This window comes from Pelodiscus sinensis, unplaced genomic scaffold, assembly GCF_049634645.1.
Source record: "Pelodiscus sinensis isolate JC-2024 unplaced genomic scaffold, ASM4963464v1 ctg53, whole genome shotgun sequence".
NCBI lineage: Eukaryota > Metazoa > Chordata > Testudines > Trionychidae > Pelodiscus > Pelodiscus sinensis.
Window position 1 is genome coordinate 863,038 of NW_027465900.1, and position 23,553 is coordinate 886,590.

A 23,553-nucleotide genomic window follows, 5' to 3' on the forward strand; every position below is an offset into this window, starting at 1 on the left:
TAAGATAGTCTCTTTAGTCTGTGGCAGTTTTGGAAGAATTATACAGCAAACTATTTCCAACAGACATTTGGGCAGCTATTAAAACCCATAGTCTCTTGCAGCTTTCTTCGTCGCTTTAATGCTTGTCTACTTTTTCTCACCACAAAGCAGGAAAGCTTAAATATAAAATATTGCACTCATTCCTTCAATGCTTCTGCCAACCACATTAACCACATCATAATTTTTGCTGTCAGTATACATGACTATTTATTTTAGATAAATCATTCATGACTCAACACCGCATGACTGAAACTACAGTTCCCAACACACATCTCAGAACTGGGGTCTTATCTGGCCACTGATCGTGCTGGCAATCAGAAGTATGCCTCTCAATGGTAACAGCAATCACTGGTGATAATCTCACCTTCACCAATACGATAATGAATTTAATTTGTTTGAATGAGGTAAGTGAATGTCTTCGGCTTTTCTTCAAGAATTAAAAGCATCTCTAAAAAGGTGTCGTATTGACTAATTGGGTGATGAAATTTAAAATATAGTGGAAGGAGGGATGTGGTCATGTAGCTTTGTTGTTGTAAACTGTCAGATGCGCTTCTAGGAACATAGTTAACTTTCTCAGGGATTGTAGGGAAAAACCACAGTAGAATTTCAAGCAATATTCTTATTTTCGCTCTAGATTTTTGAGAATAAAGGCAGACAGCTGCAGCATGACAAACACATCTAAGTTATGCAAGGGAAATTACTTGCCTTGCTGTAAGTGGAGTTCTTTTAAATGTATGGTTTTGCTGGGTTCAGACAGAAATGTTTCAGCTTGGCTAGGTAACATTTCTGCGTGAAGATTTTTTGATCGTTATTAGGAATGCTTTGCTCAGCTTCAGTGCAGGAACACACTAGGCTCAATGTACATCCATATTCCAAGCCATGAGATGAACAGCACTGGGGCTGTGATGCCTGACGTCCATTTTTCTGGGTCAACAGGATGTCGTGTGGGAGGCCAGGAAATCAGACCTGTCTGAGTTCTCTGGGAGTAATGAGGATGAGTTCTGCTTTGTCTAGTTGAATCATCAGTAGAACCTATGGTAGTAACGGGACAAGGTAGAAGGCTCAGCTGAAGTGATCTGTCCAAGGCAAGAGGAGGTCATCATCTCTAGGACACTGACCTTGTGGTCCCCAGAGCAGTATATGTTGCACTGCCTGTTTCCTTGAAAGGCAAAGAGGTCTCAAGCAGGTGTTCCCCTCTGAGTGGGGATGCTGTTTACTACTGAATTGTGTAATTCCCACTCATCACTGGCGGCAAAATTCCTGCATAAGCTATCCTCCCCAAATTCTCAGTGCCCAGGAGGTACATGGCTGATAGTGACATGTTTCTGTAAATACCAAAAGTTGTGTAAGTTGACCACTTTTATACATAGGGGAATGCACCATGCCTCTCCCAGCTTGTTTATACAGAAAACAGTACAGGCTGAACCTCTCTCATCCAGAAACCTCTGTTGTCTAGAATGATTTTAGTTAGCAAGATGTCCACTTTCCATGGATGTGGCCAAGTCTCCCATGGCCCCGTAAAGTTTCTTTTTACAGCCACCAGTCCTGGCTCTCAGTGTTCCATGCTGTTATTTAGCTCTAATGTACCCCTAAAAGCACAGTAGGCAGTGCAAGTGTTATCATGCTGCTAGAAAACACTGACCTCCCATGGTCCAGAAAACTCTCTCGTTTGGAACTGGTCTGGTCCCGAGGGTGCCAGACGAGAGAGGTTCAACCTATAGCTATAGAGCCAAAAAGGTACCCAGACATGAACTACTTCAAGACAGACCAAGAGGAGAAAACAGAATTCCACTTATCACCTACAGTCCACAACTTAAACCCCTCCAAAGCATTATCAATGATCTACAACCTATGCTGGAAAATGACCCCTTACTCTCAGAGGCCTTGGGGGAAAGGCCAATCTTCACTTCTAGACAACCCCCTAACCTCAAACAAATTCTTTCCAATAACCACACAACAAGCTACATCATAAGCATCCAGGAACCCATCCCTGCAATCAGCCCCAGTGCCAACTTTGCCCGCACATCTACACCAGCGATTTCATCACTGGACCCAACCATAGCAGCCACCAAATCAGAGGCTCATTTAACTGCACATTCATTAATGTGATCTATGCCATCAAATGCCAGCAATGCCCCCACTGCCATGTATACTGGCCAAATTGGACAGTCTCCATGGGAAAAAATTAATGGACTCTGTAGCCTGTGAAAGAGTTTTGTGAAATTTTGGATGGATAAGGCTCGCCAATCTGATCAGAGTAGATCTAAGTTCATCCTCTCTCTCAGATTACAATTCTGTGGAACCACAAGGCTCCTCCTCTTGAGGGTCAACAGGCAATGGACAACAACCACACCTCAACTCAGGGAATGAAATAGAAAACAGTTTTATTGCTAGTGGAATAATGATTATGATCACCACAGCAAACACTACAGCAAGAACACAAATCACTTGAATTCCTTCCCAAGATTTCATTAACACAATTAATCCCAAACTTATCTAAGTATACAAAAGTAACGATAATAATAGTAATAATAATAATTCCTACACACACAAGGATCCCAAGATTGAATGGAGAAGGGTGGCTTCCCATCCCCTGGAGACCTGGGAGCAAGTGTTGGTAGGATTCCTATAAGCAGACTTAAACAAGAAAAAGGGAAAGAAGCCGTTACAAAAGAGAGGAATAGAAATAAGTTCTAAGTTTCTCTAACCTTGTATTTACATGACCCAGGACGGATTGCTTTCTTTCCGCGAAGTATCAGATTGCAGCTTCGTTCTCTTTAAACCCCTTGGCCTAAATACCTTTTTGGGCACCAAAGCATACCGGATATACCACCCTTTTTCCATAACAGGGCTTAACACCCCAAGATTTCTGAGGGTACCACCTTTAATTGAAAGAAATCTCTGGGTATCTAATGAATATTCATTATGGGTGCCAGATGGCTTTCTTGGATGCTGCCCCTATACCACACATAAAAGGTGGGCAACTATACGGAAACTAAGGTTAACAAGGTTTCATCTGTTTGAATTGCGCCAAGAGATGAAACACCCATAACTGCCATGCTACCAGATTTATACCATAAATTCCGGGTAAGGCTCAAAAAATAAAACTTGCCCTGACAGCAGACTCTTGCTTCACCCCTTTATGGAAAATTATAAGCACAAAGCATATTGTTCCCCACTTATATCTTAATGTAGGGCCAGCCCCACCCCCAAGCGTGCGGACCGGCAGCCCCGCACGGTGCCCCTTACAATGGGGTGTCCCGGGCGGTAGCCTGGTCAGCCCATACCTTGGGCCGGCTCTGTCTTATTGCCATCAGCCATCTTACAGAATCTGGATTCTGTAGGCCCCTTGTGTTAACAGCATATTTCAAATCAATACTAAAAGATAGAAGAACATAAAACTATTACTTAACTAAAACGAATATCATATTCATAGACCAAAATAAGGCGGTCTATGAATATGTCGTGATTACCAGGCCACAACACAAATCAGATATCAACCAAACAATGGAGGTGCTAATGGTTACCCTCAGCTTCTTGTAACTATTTAGTCTTTAAGGTGCTACTAGACTATTTGTTTTTTAAGTTTTTCTGTTACAGACTAGCTCAGCTACCCCCTGAAGCTCATCTACTCATTGGTCTCTCTTTTCTTCCTCCCCTCTTCCCCCCCCCCCCCCCCTACTAGCTCAGCTACCCCCTGAAGCTCATCTACTCATTGGTCTCTCTTTTCTTCCTCCCCTCTTCCCCCCCCCCCCCTTTTCTTTCTCTCCTTTTTTTTCCTTCTTCCCTCCCATCCCCTCCTCCCTTATTTATTCTTGGATCTGGACTTCTAATACTCCTGTCATCTGAAGAAGTGGGCTGTGCCCAAGAAAGCTCATACCACCATCTACATGTTTTGTTAGTCTCTAAGGTGCTACTAGTCTTTTTGTTGTTGTTTAAGTTTTTCCTATAGCTATGTTGTCAGTCATCAAAGTGCTGGGATTGTATGAACAACAGAAATGCTTTGCAAGTTTCTCATTCTGCTCTCAGTTCCAGAAGAGCTCTATGCCATTATCTAAATTACTGATAAAGATATTGAGCAGAAGCAAGCCCAGGAGAACTCCCATCAAGACCTTTCAGCTTGATTGAGAGCCACTGGTAACTACTCTCTTGGAACAGTTTTCCAAACAGTTTTGCACCCACCTTACAATAGCTCCATTAAGGCTGTTTTCCCCTAGTTTATGTATATTTCCCTAGTTTGGGTTTCATTTACTGGGAGATCAATCAACAGGAGCCTGCCGATTGAAGGATACCTAAGGAACTTATACTCAAGATCTTGGACTTCCTCTAAGGAGATTTGGAGCTGTTCTACTACTGCCCTTATTAGCTCCTGGAACTTCAATAGTTGGCCAGTGGCAATGGAGTGGCCAGAGTATCTACCACATCAAGACACAAGGACAATATCTCTATCAGAACTCTGGCCCTGATGGATCCTGCTCATCTTCCCCTTCTTCCATGAGCTTAGGGGGATTCACACTTCTTAGAACAGAAGGGTCGGAAAAATCATGCTTGAAAGAGATGGTTTCCAGGTATTTGTCTAAGGGTTCCAATAAGGCCGTGTAAAGGGTTGAAAGAGGTCTGTGGTGCTCCCTAAGGCACTGGGTAGCACTGGTACCGAGAAGAAGAACCCATCTCAGTGGGGGAGGAGCTGGTTACACTGTAGTACATCTAACGATCCTGAAGATGAAAAAGTTGGATCTAGCTCCATCAGCAGCGCCATCAGATCTGCTGAGAGGAGACTGCAGCTAGCGATCTGAATAGGGGATAGACTTCTCCCAGACCCCTGGATTACTGCAGTTATGTCTCTCCCCCTGCTAAGGATACATCTTGTTAACAAGCATAATTGTGGGACTTGCTGGATGGAGGTATCATCTAGAACACTATAAATCATATTCATCTTCAAAATTTGTGTCTTGTCATTCCCTTCAAGTAGAATAGGTGTAGACTGCTGTTCCTTATGGTGGTGTTCCATATGCTGTTGGTGTTGGCACCACTGGTAAATTAGTCTCGAACTTTGTAGTTTTCAATATTATTGGCAGTTCCCGGTCCTTTGTGTCCCAGTGTTTCATTTTAGGTGGCAACACAATGTTGGAATTCAGAAAACTGGTATGAAGGGAGTCCTGCTCTTCTCAACATGCCAACGCAACTTAGGAGGGCCAAAATTCTTATGGGTTGGGTGACTTGGACAGGGCTAGGGAGGGATCTCTTCTCCTAGAAGATCTAGGAGAGGATCTGCCTTTACATATAAAACCGAGTGCCCCTAACTCTCACCGGCGGGCCCAGCCGAAGAGTCCTTCTCTGACTTCCCCTTCTGCTCTGGAATCACATACAGTATTAGGAGACACAATCCTTGACAATTGTGGATGATGGAAAGGAAGGTCTCCCCAGTCTGGGCCTGTTTGGGGATGCTGCACGCCATAAAGTGCTTCCAAAGCCAACATTCTCACAGAAAAGCACAGCAACTACTACATTTAATGGAGATACGAATTTCTCCAAGGCAGTAGAAGCAGTAATGGTTATTGTTGCAGGCCAAAAGGGAATGAGCAGAGAAGACAGGGATTTTTAAACCGGGTATCCTAAAGGTAATCTAAGACCCACGTCTGGAAATTGGAAAGGATCTCCCTGCTGTGGAATCCAACACTAACTAGTAAACACTGAACAACAATAAACAACATGAAAAAAAAAAAAGCATCAGCTCTGAACAATGGAAGAGTCTGACTCAGGCCATGCAGTGGTAAGAAAGAACTGGAGAAGCAGTCAGTCAGCCCCCCTGTGAAGGCGCGTTGGGGTCCCCCGCCTCCTGCACTCCCGTAGTGGCACGAACAGACTCCACCAGCCAGTAGAATAGAGGGAGTCTATTGCTTCTCCAGGATACAGCACAGCACAGATGTCATCTGGTCACAGGCCAGGCCTAGGATGCCTCAGCCCCCCTTGAGATGGGGGAGACTGGGCCCCTAAATCTCAGCCTGTAGCTTAAGCTGCCTCCTCCATGATACCAGACAGAAACCAACAACTAACTTCCAGCCCTGTCCCTCCCTTCCCCCAGCCAGGGCTCCACTCCCCTTCTTCCCATTGTTCCGCTCCCTGGGAGATAACTGGTCCGACAGGTTCGGAGCCCCCTTGAATGACGACTCATCCCCTGCCCTGCTGGGCCATGCTACAGCCAGCAGCCAGTGGAGGTCACCCACAGCCCACTGCCCAGCATAGCAACCAGCAAGGAACCAACGCTACGTCACACCCTCGCCCCCATATTCTCGGCGGCAGCACAAGAACAGGGGAGCAGATGTGGACGAATGGACACTACGTGCAGTAAGTCCCCATTCTGAGGAGGATGGAGCACATATGTATTCACAGTTGAACAAACAGAGGGACCTGCATTCAAAGAAATGTGTTATTGGACTCAGTTTATTTAGGTCTTCTGTAACATTGTTAAAACTGGCCATTCTATAAATATAAGACAAGCTGAAGCTTGTCACAAACCACAATTATCTATAGAAGTAAAAAAAAAATGACAGCTGCTCTGTTTCTTGCAATCTCATGCCTATTTTGCATCATGCAGACACTGACATCTTGTGACCATTACTACACATTGCAAACAAACTGAATTAATTTCAGAGTATTTCCTCTCTCTCTCTCACCCTCAGTTAATGCAGTAAAGGACAGTTACTAAGTCAACCATGTTCTTCCTGAAAATAAATGTGGAAGAACGGCTCTTGCGCAAGAGGGGGGTTTTGCGCAAAAAGGAGCAGCGTAGACAGCTCCTTTTTGTGCAAAAGCCTCTTGCGCAAAAAGTAGCCACTCATTAATTATGCAAATGAGACACGGAAATATTCCACACTTTGCCTCATTTGCATATTTATTGCGCAAAACAGAGCAGTGCAGATGTAGCCTAAGCGTGTTATTAGCATACAGTTCCAGGACACGGCAATTTGAGATGTCCTGTATACCTTTCTTAGACTGTGCAAAAAGCAACAAATTGCACAAACATTTGTTTTAAAACAGTTTTGCATATTTTTTGTGGTTTTAAGCCTGAGACGGAGGGTAAGATGAAAAGAAATGATGGATGTTTGGGAGGATTCTGTGTTAGGTTTTATTCTTTGCCTTCGGAACACAGTTTTAAGTTTACATTTGCTGTAAGAGTAAGCAGCATTTCATCACTCAGCGTAGTGTTCCTAGATTTCCTGTACTGTCAAATTGCCCTGGAAGCATATGTATTAACCTAAACATACTGAAATGGAGAACACAGCTCAGGTGCAAGTTAAAAGAGAAGCTAGGCCATCAAGCCCCTTTATTTAGTTACCCAAGAAAACCTGTGTATTTTGCAAGAGGGAAATATAGCTCATAATACTTGAAATGATCGTGCCTACACCACAATACAGGTGACCCCTGACTTACGCCCCCCCGCATTTACGACCTATTTTTAAGACAGTCTTCTTGTCCGTCTGTAATAGGAACTTAGACTTGCCCCTGCTGCGCATACACCGGCTGTCCTGCCAGCTCTGGCTCCTGCAGCAGGTGTGCTCTGCCGCCTGGCTACTTTGACAAGGCAGGCGGCCCCCGCACGCTCTGGCTCTCAGCAAGCTGCCCAGCTTCTGCAGGCAGCCCCACCTGACTCTGTGACAGGACATCTGCCCCTCCCCCGCCCCACACTGGCAGGCTGGTGATGAGGCAGGCCGCTCCCGCCACCTCCTACATGTGGGCCTGCCTGCCTCTGTACCGTGCGGCTCACAGTCCTCCTGGCAGGCCACACCCTGCCAGGTCAGCTTCCCAGCCCCCTTCGCCAGGCCACCCCCCCTCAGCAGGCTTCATCCCCCTCTCCCCCGGCTCCCCCGCAGGTTACCGAGTAGCTCCTGGAGCCCCTGCAGCTTGTGGCTCCCCCTAGTTTCCCCCCCCAGCAAGTTGCCAGGCCGTGTCCTGACACCACCCCATGGCTCCTGGCACCCATGCAGCTCGTGGCCCTCACCAACCCGCATCCCAACACCCCACCCCCGCGGCTCTCCCTCCCCCTCACAAGGCCTAATTACAACTCCCCATGGGTCCTGCCCCACCCCGCCAGCTCAGTCTCCTGTCTCCCTCCCCCCCCCAGCAACCCCTCCCAAAGACCAAAAATATAATTAAAAAAACGTTTTTAAAACGTTTCTAAAAGCGCACCAAAAGACTGAAAATAAAGTTTTCAGCTACCAATTTAGGAGAAAGATTGGATGGCTAAGTATAATTCAAGATAGTTGCAAACTGTTAGCCATCCAATCTTTCTGAAACTTTATTTTCAGTCTTTTGGTGCACTTTTAGAAAAGTTTTATTTACTTTTCCTCCATTTCCATAGTCAATGTTGGCATTTTTAGAGCATGAAATAGAGTTTCGGGAATGGAACCCCCATTTTTATCATTGCGTCTATGGGAAAAATGGGTTCGACTTTACAATGGCTCTCCAGCAACCAAATAGGCCATAAGTGCGGGGGTCGCCTGTACTTTAAAATACTGTTTGTTAATATGTATTTGGTTAGACGATATACATACATCTGCAAATTACAGCAGAGTGTAAACCAGAAGATACATTATCACTTTTTATCAAATTATCATCTGCTGATAATTAAGCTAAATATGTTGTCTTCCTTTAGGATACAGTAAAAGAGCTCAAGTCGTAACTAGAAACATTAGTTCTTCAAAGATGGAAAAGTGGCAACAAATGAGAAAATGTGTAACAATACCTTGAAATATTCCTTTCTAACTTGTTTGCTCCTCCTCCTCTCTTCATTCTGCCAGATAACAGGCTGCGTTTCTGGCCAGTGCTGCTCATCTGTCAGTTCCTTTTGATTTTCTAGGGGCTGCAAAGTTCAACAATGTTTTAGACAGCACGTATTTAAACATTAAGAAAGAACATCGGATTATGAGGATACTGAAATTACATTATGGGGCAAATCTGAACAGCAAAATTGATTTAAATAGAAATACTATTTATCTTGGGCCCTATTTGCCTCTGTTACACTTTAGTTTTACAACACTTACATTTACCTGTACCAGAGACTGGTGGAATTAAGTGCTGTCTTTAGCAGTTAAGATTCTAAGTAAGTTATACTGTATATGGGGAGAGTAAATTTAATGATGACCTAAAATTGTTAATTAAAAAAAATAATCACAGCTTTCTTGATTATCCACATTGAGCCTCATTTTCACAGATTAGGCATGTGCCAAAACTATACAGTATATACTTACCACTAACAGGCATGCAAATGGAAAGGTAGATTTGTGACCAGCCATTCATGTATGATTACCCTATTTGAGCACACAGTGAGCTACTGTGTATACAAATTGAGGTGTGAATAATTTCACACATCAACTCAGTTATCCATTGATATTTTTTTTTTTAAGTATTTTCTTATGACTCCTACATAGAATGGAATGTATGAAAATAGATGACACTATAGAAATATCCATCTTTATAACATGTAAATTAAGATGATTTGAAGGAGACAAGAAGAGGCTTAGTTGTAAAATCAATGAATTTAAATAAATCAAATATTCTCATATCCACTACAGATGAAAGATGCTGCTGCAAACGGAAATATTTACCTACAAGGACAATGCATATAAATCAATCTTTGTATTGCACCTAGATGCACCATAAAATGAAGAAAAAATTAATAGAAATCTACAACCAAAGATTCAGAGTTTGATCACAAATATTTCACATGACTTTTGGTGTTTCCTACCTCAGCATAAAAAGCAAGATATTTAAAACTTAAGAAAACAGAAAAATCTGATACACACAAGACAAAGAAACGATATAAGAATAAAGCAGGATGAAATGAAGACCTACAATGCCTTAAAACCAGTACAAAGATCTTGAAATTAATAAGCAATGTTTGGAAAAAAAACCCACCTGTATTAAAAATGTGATGCAAAATGAAGTCTGCATTAAGAGGGATGTTTTTAGATTACCTTTACATTTGCAACCACAATTATGAATACTTGTTTATTGGTACATGTAAACAAATACATTTGGGCACACAAGCACTGTGCAAATTATGCTGTACCAGTAGCTCATTTGTGGATGAAATGACTATCAAGGGCTAATAAAGACTATACAATTTTACATGCACATATTTACCTGCCAGCTGTAAGGAGATACTGGAGAATTTGTTTCATCTGTTGAGACGCTTAAAAACAAAAACAAACAAACCCACATTCAAATAGTTTTTTGGATTTTAATTAGCTAAATTACTACTTATTACACACTTTAACAACAAGACTGCCAAATATATTATACAAGTATCAAATTTTTGTTGTTGTTTTAAGGCGATTTTTAGCAGTTGGAATGCAGTGTTAAAATACACATGGCTATCAACACTGTTTTGATGTGTGCTGCATAACAATTTTATAACCAATGCTATCAAAAGTAACTTTGTGAGCATTTGATTAAAATGTAATTAAATTTGAGATTTCAAATCCATTTCAACTCCTTCATAGTTTTACCATACTAAGCTTATTAGTTTCCAAGTTTGTTTCCAGTACATACTATAACTGATAACATTAATCTATAAAATATTACTTGTGAATTGTGGAACTGAATTACTTCTTGTAAGAATGAGAAACATATGTTATTCAAATGTAACAGTAAAAATAAAGTCTGTTCTAATGCCATTTAGAACGGGCACTTTCAGTTTAAGCGTGTATACTTTTTAAAAACTGAATATTAAGAATTAAGATTACTACAACTGAAAATTATCTATGGTTTCCAGAGCTTTTACCTTCTGCAACAGCCCTGTTATATAGTCAGTTTTGCTTTTTGCCCATATGGTTAGTCTTCACATGTGGCTCAGCACAATAGGGCAGAGGAACATTTTTGTCCCTGCTGTGCCTCTGCAATTTAAATGTAGTAGGACCAGGCGCACAGGCAGTTTCTGTATCAGACACAGCAGCACGGGGTGGAAGGCGGGAGCCTGCCTGCGAGGGTTGCCAGTTTAAAAATCGGCTCCCCATACAGACCGGCTCCTGCCTGCTGCTCCAATACAGAGGCAGCAGCGTGGGGCAGTGGCAGCTCCAGTCTACGGGGGGCCCAAGCTCCTAGCAGACAAAGACTGTTCTGGCATCCTGCCAACCCTCCCCAATTCTGCAAAGACAGTGCTCGTGGGGCAGTCAACTTTTAAGCCAGCTCCCACTGCCCCGCCCTGTCCCCCTGCTACAGGCAGTCCCCGACTTACGCGGATCCGACTTATGTCGGATCCGCACTTACGAACGAGGCTTTTCTCGCCCCGGAGCTCATGGGCGGCGGGTCGCCGCCCATGTCCTCTGGGGCAAGAAAAGCTTCTCCCGGTCTCCCTGGTCTGCTGGGGGGGTCCAGCAAAGCCGCTGGACCCCCACAGCAGACCAGGGACACCCGAGCAAAGCCGCCCAGGCAGCGGGACCCCCGCAGCCTGGGCGGCTTTGCTCCTGTCCCCCTGGTCTGCTGGGGGGGTCCAGCGGCTTTGATTGCCCCCCCCAGCAGACCAGGGGGACAGGAGCAAAGCCGCCCAGGCGGCATCCCCCCCCCCCCCCCCAGCAGACCAGGCTTTTGTTGCGGGACGCCTCGGGTGGAGCAGCTGGGGTGCTGCCTGGTTGGTCCTGTGGAAACCTACCGGGCAGCGCCCCAGCTGTTCTGTCCCAGGCTCCAGATTCAGCAGCTGTTGAAACTGATCAGGCTGATTCCAGAAAGCTGGAGGCAGAGCAACTCTGCCTCCAGCTTCCTGTTGTCAGCCCCTGGTCAGTTTCAGTGGCAGCAGCTGAATCTGGAGCCAGTTCCGACTTACATACAAATTCAACTTAAGAACAAACCTATAGTCCCTATCTTGTACGTAACCCAGGGACTGCCTGTACTCTGTGGGAGGCAGTGGGGGAAGAGGGTTAGGTCCAGAGGCAGCAAGGGTGTGTGTGGGTGCACGTGCATGCAGTCATTTGGGTTAACTGATAAGCTCAGGGCATATAGTTTAAAGGACTATATGTTAACATCCCTACTCTCCTGTATAACATGTTCATCACCAAAGACATGATTTCAGTATTATTAAAAAAACCCAGTACATTTCTTAATACCTTTTTTCAGATTCCACAGTCTGTTTTGGCCTGTTTCTTGTGCTTACTGAGGTTGAATGATTAAGAAGCCTACAAAGAAAACACACATTTATCTCACAGCTCTCTTATTAGCAACCTCTTTTCCCTTAAACACCTTTTCCCTTAAACTCTTCCTACAAAGCAATACTCTGAACATTTAAGTGGTATTTTACATAGAATCTGAATGTGCTCATACAAAGAAACCAGAGCCCAGTCCCATATCCACTGAAGTCAACAGCAACTTCTATGCTCTCAAATCCCACAATAGCAGGTATTTCTTTTCCGAACAAAACCAACCCTAAGCACAATGCTGCGTGATCTCAGGAAAAGCAAGGTGTCTTTCCTCATTTTTTATGAGAGAGGCTACTACCCAACTGTTCTAACTGGGTTTAGAGCCACTGCCTTTGGCTTAGAGGAGCAGTCATTCACCAAAAGAGCAAAGACAGGAGCCAGTGGGATGTGGGGAAGAGAAAATGAATGGGAATGAAGACTGGGAGCACTCAGGAAGAATGTGCAAGGCTAGTGAGGCCCGGCAGAGAGATCAGGAGAAATGTAAAATAAACAGGAGTCTGGTACTGGGGTTTTGAGCAGGAGACTGCAGAGAATTGGAAGGGTATCAGAAAAATGATAGGGAGCAAAATGGTGATGAATAAAATGGCAATTACTCTCATGAGCCCTGGAAAGGGCAAGTGGAGCCCCCCACAAAGCAGCCGGTGGCCTATGCTGTGTGCGTATTGGGGGGTGGATTATTAAACAGCACCAGAGTCACAGAGTGGAAGGAGATGGCACAACTTCCCTTCCTCCCACCCCTGCCATTAGAGGATTAAAAACAAGGGAGGCAAACCAATAACTGAACGATTTTCAAGCAAGCCCCAGTGTATTTTGGGATTTGATTTAGGATTTTTGAATTCTTAGAACAGAAAATATTGCACTGTAATAGTCTATTGACTTCATGGTGAGCAGGACTGAGAAAAAGTGTAGCCTGAAATGACACAAACATGGAGCTCAATAATAATAGTGACAACAGCAGTTATAATAATCTTAAAACAGCTATGTACTAGAAGAGAAAAAGTAAAGTTAGAAAAGCAAAATGGCCACCCACATTTTAAGTCACAGATGAACCGCTCTCTTACAAACGGCTTTAGTAGCCGTGAATTTATTTTAACTGCTGACTTGTATCACAGGTTTCCATTCAACCTTATCACAGAGGCTCAGCTTCCTGGTATTATAACTACCTTTTAATGGCAGGGTAAGTTTTGTATAGTGTTGTTACTTTACCAATCTCATTTACCTCAAAGTCATGCAGACTGACCTCTAATTGGAAAATACACTTTCTCCAGTTCACATTCTCAAGATTCAGTCAGCAAAGACTGGATATTTTGGGGCATTCTGAGATAGGAAAAAACAACTTCAATTCTCCAGAACAAATACTTACAGAAGATTGAAAATTTTGTGCTAAGTAATTAAACCATTTTAGGATCATGAGTTTTCAGGAAATATTCCCATTGAAGTCAGAGGGCAATTTAGAGGATACTGATAGCAAAATAAGACCCTTGGAATAAAATTAAATATTAAAAAAAAAACCTTTGATGCCACAACTGAAATTATCACTGTAAATAAAATGATTTTATGTAAACAAGCCAGTCAAACATTTTAAACTATGGGTGCAATTATACTGCACTCTTAGCCCAAAATAAACTACACAATTTCAGCTACGCAAATTGCATAGTTTATTTCAAGTTAATTTCCAAATAAAACACTATTCCAAAATGTCCCTTAATCCTCATGAAACAAGGTTTACAGGGATGTCGGAATAGTGAGCCTGTTAAATTTCAAAGACGCAGAATAGCTATTTTGGGATACTGCAAGTATCCAAAAATACTACCACAGTGTAGACATACCCTATTACATGCAGTTTTAGAAATAAGCCATTTGAGACCATTCTAAAGATGTGTGCATATTGTCATTAATTATATGCCATATTGCCATTTATTGCTATTAATTATACCAGTCATTGATACATTCAATCATTAAAAATCACGACTTTTATATGGATGTTTAAATATATTTTAAATAATATACTTGGCAAAAATAAATTCAGATCTCTTCCCACCCCCAATACTGAAAATAGTTTGGAATAGTTTACTCAGAAACAAACTCTTAAATTCAGTGGTACATAATATCAAATTAATTATTTATCAGTCTTGTGGTCAGTTGTTTGACTAGTCAGGGCCTTTTGAATTTTCTGAGAGACTGAATGATAGAGCCAAACAGATTTTTGCAGGTTCACTGGGAAAATATGGTGTACAACCTGTATATAAAACTGCATGGAAGTTACTTAATCTAGATTTACTAAGTTTTCAAACCCAACAGTTCATGATAGAGATGTTAAATTGCGTTTAACCAGCTAATCGAGAAGTCGATGGAATTTCCATCAACTACTCAATTAGTCTAAAAGGGGGCAAACTGCAGAGCCACGGCAGGGTTAGTGCCTGGCCCTGAGAGCCAACCCCGCTGCGGTTCTGCCTTTTAAATGTATTAAGAGCCACTCGCGCCCGGTCCCCCTGCTATGCACGCCTCTTCCCCCCCACCCTGGCGGAGACGGTGCTGGGGGAAACCAGCTTTTAAGCTGGCTCCGCCCCAGAACTGGCTTCTGCTCTCCCCGCTTGCTGCCTCCCTGAGAGAGGCAACAGGAGGGTGGAAGGGAAGTGTCTAGTTGAGTCACTACTCAACTACTTGATAAGCATATGCTTATCGGGTAGTCAATTAGTCGCTTTTATCCCTAGTTCAAGGTAAAATGCTCTGAACTGGAAAAAGTCATCAATTCATTCACAACATTTCTCAGTATCTCCATCCCCCCTCCCCCGAGAACTTTATACTTTCCTCAAAAACCAAACAAATCACCAAATAGTAGGAAGCCTTATAACTCCAACACTAAGGTTCCATTTTATTTTTTTTTAAAGCCAACAAATTGCAGGGAATGCAAAATGAAGGTTTCAACTCACTCACAAATTCTTAACTCAAGTTATTCTCAGAATGATGCTAGCAGGGCACATTCCACTATTTCTATACAGATCACATCTCTTCATACTGAAGCCTGACTCTTTGTAACACACAACAATCAGTAGCTGAAGGGAATCTGGCCTTATTTATCACTAGAAGAATACATCAGAATTTCTTTGTAAAACAGATGGCATGAGTACCACTATTTTTTTCTGTTTAGTAAGATCCCATTGTCTTGACAATTACATGAATATTGCTGTACAAACTAGTGTATGCAATCTCCATCTGACCACCATCATGAAGCTCTGGTTTTTGCATGGCAGATGGAAATCACTCAGATTTTTAGTCTCCCATTGACAGACATGACAATTACAGCATCATCTCCCAACTTCAGATTAGAAGGAATGACAGAAAGCTGACCTTACCTCGGCTTACTTTCCAAAGTTTAATGGCGAGCTTTGTTTTTAAACATGGAACTTTCACTTGGCCTCTGTAGGTTCTCTAATGGTTGTGTTTCCTCAATACACTATTTTATTCTCAAGTGTTTTCTGAGCCAAATGAAAAATTGTGTCATGACACCTTAACTGGATGTTAAAAGATTTTTTTGCCTCAAAGTCCCCTTAAATTAAAATACTCAAGAACTGTTCAGGGAAAGGAGTCTCTGAAGAATATGCCAGGTGTACAAGACTTTGGTGTGTGCAGTAAGTGGTGTATTGGATTCATATGGACTCTACAATCAATAGCCAGAAAGATTCCTTTCTTTTCAAGGCAGTATCCCAAATTCATATATGTCTCTGCCTTTCATATTCCAATACTGAAGTTCTTGTACCCAGCACGGCTTTTACTGTTTACCACTCCCTCCATCTTGAACTTTGCCTAAAATTTAATTTAAGGCAAGACATAATATTTAAAATTTCAGCTTGGCTGCTTAAGTTTGGTGAAGTTAGTGGTAGAAACTGAAAAAAAGCTTATAATTGGAAGTTACCTCTGAATAGCTAATGTTAAGCTACCTAGTGTTCTGAAACACACTTCTACATTTTCATAATAATTTAGTCTGATCAATTTTTGGCCATTAAATATTCTACACTAATTCACTCAATTATTTTGTTCTATTTTGCATAAGCCAAGAATTGATCATGTAAGGGCAGGGGACTGGACTCGATGACCTCTCAAGGACCCTTCCAGTTCTAGTGTTCTAGGATTCTGTATAGCATGTGATCTTTAGATTTTTAAGCTCCACAAACATTAGATACCTGGATGCACGTCCTGCAGCCCTCGTCCTCTGGAAGAGTTTTTCACTGAATGAAGTTCTATAGCTTAATGGTCTCCGTCTGCATTCACATTTCATGTACACCAAACCCAGAGATGGAAGAAGGAAGCAGGAGAAGTTGATGGGAGAGGACAGGGAAGTAATTAGTATAGCAAGCGGAAAGGAAAGAGAGGATAGATTTCACAGGATTAAAAAGAAAACATGCTAAGTGATCAGAGTTACAGTTAATAAGAAATTATTAGGATGCACAAATTTTAGAGCAGTCCATGTGTTCAGGTCAGAATGGCTTAATACAAACATTTACAAATTTGCAGATTCAAAACCAGAAATATTTCAACTGTTAATCTCAAATTCCAATTCTTACTGCTGTCACTACAAGGAATTATAGATTCACAAAAAATTATGAGCCAAAAATCAGGGCTGACTTGCATCTTGCTGTATTGTGCTGATTGCATAGAGTTTAAATCAATGCTGAGTTCGTCTCCACATTTTTAAAAATAGACAGAAATACTAAAAGCAAGTGCCACAGATACAGAAGGAAAGCTTAGCAAATCAACAGGTTCATGCAAGTATAACCATTGCAATGCCAACCAAAGCAGAATTTAGAGTTCTGAACTAAATTATTAAATACAGAATAGTAACAGCAAAAGTAATTTAAACAGCACTAGGTTAGAAGTCCGATCTTCACAGGAAAAGTTTTTCCAATATAATGATCACCATTAAAAACCTAATATGACAATGTTTTTTAAACATTTACTATAATTTTTAAATACTGATAATATTTTATCGTTCAGAAAGGCTTCAAAATATTTTCTTCTATGAGTATTTTTTTGCCTGATGCCAGCTAACCAGGACTAAACGTTACTTTCCTACTTATCCCCCTTAATTGTATTTCCCTTCCCTGTGGACATCCACATTCCTAAATACATTAAATTAGAATTACAAGTAATTTAAGCTCTAGAAACAGTCATATCTTTTCACACAATTAATATTAAACTCAGCTAACAGTAATTCATTAGTTGTGATGTAATAATTACTCAATGGGGATTAAAAAAAACTGGTGAGTTTCTAAAGCTTGACAATACGCAGCTGCAATATCAGCACTGATATCCTTCACAATGCTTTATGAAAAACAGATGTGTAGCATCCCCAGCTATGCTGAAATTTAAGACACTAATTAAACGGTATTCATCCAATTATGCAATGTATAATCTTGCTACATCACTGTACACACTCTTGCTTCGTTCGGGTTTGTTCCTACACAGCTGAGCAAATTTGTGGGAAATCCCACGACCTTAAAGACTCCCCGACAACATAGACTTTCACTCCTCTTAGTTGTGCCATGCTCTTTATAATACGTGACTTCTTCACCATCACTGAATACTACCCCCAGAAACCCATCTGCCAACATGCCATGACTCTCCCATGTAATCCTCTGAGAGCCCTTCCATTCAGGATTGCGCTGATTACATTCCATTCTCCCTAACATCAAATCCCAGCTTCTGATCCTTATTGTTAACTCAGCCCTTCCCCACTTATCCTCCCTTGTATCTTCTCATATTACTCTCTTCCCCCTTATCACTATACGGTAGCTAGCCTCTGTCACCTGTTTTTCCATTTCCATGGGCACCATTTCATTTTCTGCCTTGCTACACCTATAAGTAGAATACCTTGCACAAAGCGGTCCATAAAGCCACTCTCCTGTCCCACTCCGAATCCTCTCTCAAGAGCCCCTTCCTCTGCAATGCCCAATGGAAACCGTTAACAGCTAAGTAAATGGCCAGGACAGACTACAGATATTCAACTTGTTTATGTGTTTTATCATGTAAAAGTTTCGTGCTTGAACAAGAGTCCTCTTTCCTTATACTTTAACAAAATGTTATGTGTTGTGGTCCAAATGGAGGCGTTTATGCTCCATATGTGGCTTTTTGGCCAGTTGAGTGTGGCTAGTTTTCTAAAGTGGCTACTGCTTCAGAACTGGTTGGACACCATGGCTCTAAAATCTGGTATTCTGCATTCACGGAAAACTTCATATTCTACAAAAATAACCAACCACACAGAAGCAGCACATAGTGCTGAATACTCATGTATAATCTAAGCATAGAGCATTTTAGCACAATAACAATAATGACATTACTAATTTCCATTGACTATGTGATCAGGTGTTTAGTACCCAATGACTAACTCAACATTATGAAACAAAATGTTAACATCAAATGGTTTTCCTCTTTTCTCCCAATGAACAATGAAAAAATTAATTGCTATCACAATATAGATGGTATACTTGGACACTGTTGCTTCTCTGTCATCTAGCAGCTGTATGAAAACCATGCAAGACATACACCTAAAAAGTCTGCATGAATGTGCTTGACTGTTTCATGTCTAATTGCACAAGTCTAGCCTCAAAGCTCTAACATAGCAATGAGTTTTAACTAGACACCTTCAGTGTAAATATAAATTAAATATGGCACACAACTTGTTTAACTTATTTGGATTTTGTATTACCTGTTTTTCTGTTCTTGCTGCAGTAGCTGAGCTGCTATTTTTCTCAAGTCAGTCACCTCTTTCAGTTCATCATCTTCCTCTGCCAACAGCTTCTCTTTTTGAAGCCTGAAAGATTAATTCGGCTAATTTTTTTGTTTTCAGTCGGTTCTGGAAATGAATGCATTCTTGGGGCCTTGTTTTTTTTAAGCAAATGATCATGTTAGTTGACAGCAGTTTAAAAAAACCCTTCTTACACACTGATCTTCTGCCCAACCAGAGATGCTTGTACCCACTATTGCAGAGCTATGTCTTGGAAATATTGAATTCTAAAGAGATGTCTAGAAGGCCTACCTTTTTTCCTCTCCCCACTCATCATTCCTTTCTATTTTCTGTGATTTCTCAGGGTGTTTTCCTCGTTCCTTATATAGAATGGAAAAAAATAAGAGTTTAGACATTAATAACCAAGACCGGCCATCTAATTTTTTCCATTTAAGTTACCTTACCTTAAGGTAGTAGACAAATGGTCCCATTTGTACATCTTGCTCAGGAATGGCTGCATCTTCTGCATTAGGGTCAATGTAATCATACACCTCCTGGTCTACGGATGATTAAATTTGAAAAATAAATAAAAGGTATTTGTAACACAGTCAAATATAACTAATGCAGGGAGCTCTTGCTATATCTGGAAAAGATTTTCAAGAGATGGGTTTTTTTCTTGTTGCATATTAGTGTTCTATTTATAATTTTATTACAATGTTGCTTAAAGTGTAAATGTACAATTCTAATACACCATTATTTAATCTTGTACAGGGCTTAATAGAAATTATCTGCACCCCAAACAATAGCGCATTCCTGTGTATTTAAAAATTACCTTTAGGGGAGTCAAATTTACTTCCTATTAAATGATTGTCGTTCCTTATTGTCTGTTCCCTTGTCGATTCTGATACCTGAGAGTGAAGGCTGATTGTGTCATCATCAGATGGCTGCAAATAATCAGAATTAAAACCTGACTGGTATAATAATTATGCAGTCTATTGAAAAGCCACAAATAACAATACAGAATCTGGGTGACATTAAGGAGGCTACTATGAGGGGAGATACAGGTGAAAAACTTATATGAATGCAAAGTTCGGTCTAGACATTTTTTGTTTCATCTGAAAAACAGCACTTGTCATGTACAAGTGCTCTGCAGCACAACTCCAGGACCACCGGTCTCTTAACTGAGCAAAGTGTGTCACCTACCAAATCAACAGTTCCAGAAACACAGCAACATTTCTCTATACAATCACCCAGTACAACCCCACTTAATTAAAAGAGCTTTGGGTTTGTCCATTAAGATTGTGTGGCCACTTTACTTCTAATAAATTTTGATCTTTCTTGACATAATCCTGGAATATTACCACACTTCACAATTTCCTACAATCTAAGTATACTCCAGATGAATTTGCAAGTATATTTTTAGACTATATTTAAATCTTCCCTTAGTCCCAGTTTTTAATTTTACTGCATTCAATTTCAGTATTTCTGTTACTCAAACTGTAGTCGTTTATACAGATTTATACAGCTACAAAAGTTATTGAAAAAATAGGACAAAAGCGCCAAAGTCCCTTATAGTTTTCAAATATTGCTCATAAATATATATCTAAAAAGTCAGTCAACAGCTTCCAATAAACAGCTGATGCAAAGAAATATACACTGTACTTCAATTTATATTAAAAACAAGAAATTAGACAAAAACAACTGTCAAATTAATTGTTCCTGGTTATAAAAACCGATCTTGGATTTTTATCGGAAAATGGCCAAAGAAGCCACAATTGTTTTAGAAAGCTCAGATGGGTTGACAGAACACTGTGCAAGGGCTAGCTATTCAGAGGGACCATGATGGTTTGTGCATACTCCAGGCTAGGCGAGATTGGGTTAACCTCACATTATGGGCATTAGTCCGTGTCCCTTAGTCCGTGTTGGGCATGTGTCAACAGCTGCCTCACTATAAAAGGGAGCAGCCCAACTCACTTGAGGCTGACTGCCAGGGAGCAAGGATGCTTGGTGGAGGCTCCAGCCCAAGACCCGTTTCAGACCCTGACCACAGGACCTAGAAACCTAGACAGGAGACTGGATGTCTATAGCCAAGCTAAGAGGAGTCAGTGCCAACAAGCTACCTGCACCAGGGAGTTTAGACACCCTGACAATGAGCAGACCCCAGCTTCAGGGCTTACGGTAGAAGTGGCCCACGAAGGTGGAAGGAATGGTACCTCTTACCCAACGAAAGTCAATGTGTTGTGGTAGGATTCCTGCTGACTGGATAGTACTACACTCACTGCCAACAGGGCCCTGGGCTGCGACCCATTAGAGAGGGAGGACTCAAGACCTCCACCCACCTCTAGTTGGCAGCCCATTTCCCTGACTCCAACCACTAGGCCGCACAGCCCCAAACCTGAGGCCAGCCATATAGACTTCAGAAATTAGGTTGCGTGGCCTTTCGGCTGAGGTCAGCCACCTTGTCCCTGGCCACTGACCTAGGCTGCCTTTGGCCTAAGGCACATCTGATAGATGGTATTTGCAGGGATATCATAATCCCACCTTATCCTAAAATAGGAAGGTGTATGCATATTCCACAACAGGGACATAAAATAATTTAAATATTTAGTATTCTATGCTTTACGGTAAGTTTCACCAACAGAAGTTGGTCCAATAAGAGATCGAGCCTAACTCACATGTGTTTCTAATACCCTGGCACCAACATGGCTATAACTACACTGTTTACAGTACGTTTGTCACACATTTTCCTGAGTTAATTTAACAGTAACATACATTATATTTAAGCTCTCTCAAGTTATACAAAGCATATTTGAATGCCAGAGAAATAAACAATTTAGTGTATCAAGAACGCTAAATGGTTTCTATAAAAGAAGAAAACATTGTCCTTTCAGCCCTTTGTTATCAACACAGAAAAATACAAATACACAGTGAATAGGGAAAAACAACTCACTTCAGTTGTAGACAATCTTTTATCCCCATTATCACTGCCAATGCCAGAGTCAGGACCATGATTTTTATTAGGATAAAAGTCTTCCATACTATAACAAAGAGAAAGCATAGCAGATATGGTAAGACAAAATATCACTTTTGCGAATCGTAAGTGAAAGGATTGTCTTAAAGACAATACCCCCCTTTCTCCCTAGCATCTCTATGGTTGCTGCGACAAAGAGTTTATTGTTTTGTTTTTTAATAGCCAACCAATCTGTGACACAAGATACTACAGCAATGCTTAGTGTGCAGACAGGCTATTTTAAGATGGATATCAGATATAAATTTAATTCGGTTCTCTTTCGAAAAAAAAATCAGGTTTGTTTCCTAAAGTCCATTCAAACAATATGAACATTTAAAGTGCAATATTCTGCACTAACCTACACTTGGACATTCATTCTGCATTAAGAATTGCATTGAATTCTGCATTGTTCTTGCAGTTGAACTTAATCCACTCAGTGCAGAGTGAGTGTGCCCACATGAAGGGCTAGGTCTAAACAGCTATTCCAGGCTATTTCCCAGTATAGTCAAGCCCTTACCCTTAGGTGTGGTATTCTGACAGGTAACCAGCCTACATTCTCTCACCTTTGTACATTTTCATTCCATTATGCCTTATTAAGCCTCCTTGGATAACTAACTAGTTCTTCTATTGCAGAAGTTATATGTTTCAGAGATTCCTTGCCACAGCAAACCGCTTCTGTTTTATTCAGCATCAAAGTCAGCAAACACTGGCCCAGGTTATGGATGAAATTTTAAGTATACTAGCAAGGTACAATTTTGTTCTGTAGCTAATATAGTTTTATAAAACATTACTGGTAAAGACTGTCAATATCAGACATTTCCATTAACTTTTTCAAAACAATCTTAATTGAGAAAGTCCAGCAAAATACATAACACTTTTCACTTCAGTTGGACTCTCAAAAACAAGAGAAATCAAACTGAAAAAAACAATTAATGTAGTCTCAGTTTACACAGCCTTAAAAATGTATACAGCTGGATCGGTATTGGAAGGCAAGCTTTCCATCTAGCAATATTCTATTTTGAGCAAGCTCAGAGGAATGTAACTTCAGTGCTATACTATATACTGCACGAATGTGAACACGAAAAGATGCCTATTTCAAAAAACATCAAAATTTATCTCTATTCTAATTTCTGATGTACTCTATTGCTGAAAATTTGATATAAAAAAGGACAACTACTATTTGCTTTTTAGCAGGGGATGAAAAGAAGGGATATAATGTAATTCTTTAAATGAGTTAACTAATGAGCTTGAAATGCAGTATCTTAAAAGTAAATGCAATTATTAAAATTACTTGAACGTATTGTAAGAGCAGTTCTCCATTATCCTAAACACTCCCTTCATAGCAAGCATTAAATAGTTCTAAAGAAGAAAGGTACGTGCCTGTCTGTGAGTGGCTGGGATGGGATTCTTTTACCCAGTGATGGAAGATCCAAGGAATCTGGTTTTTTATCTATTCTGAGACATTCTTGAATATTGAGGAATTTAAATATGTGAAATTTACCCTTTAAACATATCTGTAAGAAACATATGAAAAAAAGTTGATTTCTATGCATGGTATATTTATAATATCATACAGCAACAGATAC

At 41.0% G+C, this 23,553-nt stretch overlaps 1 protein-coding gene across 2 annotated transcripts in view; it reads right to left on the minus strand.

The window, feature by feature from the left end:
• Positions 1-23,547, minus strand: part of LOC102463666 (leucine-rich repeat and calponin homology domain-containing protein 2) — a 53,196-nt gene extending 29,649 nt beyond the window's left edge. Inside the window, exons 1-10 of one of the 2 annotated variants that reach the window (XM_075916257.1) lie at positions 23,348-23,547; positions 21,908-21,995; positions 19,790-19,901; positions 19,422-19,516; positions 19,270-19,337; positions 18,940-19,044; positions 16,418-16,495; positions 12,144-12,212; positions 10,186-10,234; positions 8,786-8,902 (exon numbers count right to left, since the gene is read on the minus strand). In XM_075916257.1, coding sequence (XP_075772372.1) covers positions 8,786-8,902; positions 10,186-10,234; positions 12,144-12,212; positions 16,418-16,495; positions 18,940-19,044; positions 19,270-19,337; positions 19,422-19,516; positions 19,790-19,901; positions 21,908-21,995; positions 23,348-23,520 — 954 coding nt within the window. In that variant the 5' untranslated portion in view covers positions 23,521-23,547. The remainder of the gene's footprint in view (positions 1-8,785; positions 8,903-10,185; positions 10,235-12,143; positions 12,213-16,417; positions 16,496-18,939; positions 19,045-19,269; positions 19,338-19,421; positions 19,517-19,789; positions 19,902-21,907; positions 21,996-23,347) is intronic. The other variant, XM_075916258.1, reaches the window with a different exon arrangement.
• Between the last annotated feature and the right edge of the window lie 6 nt (positions 23,548-23,553).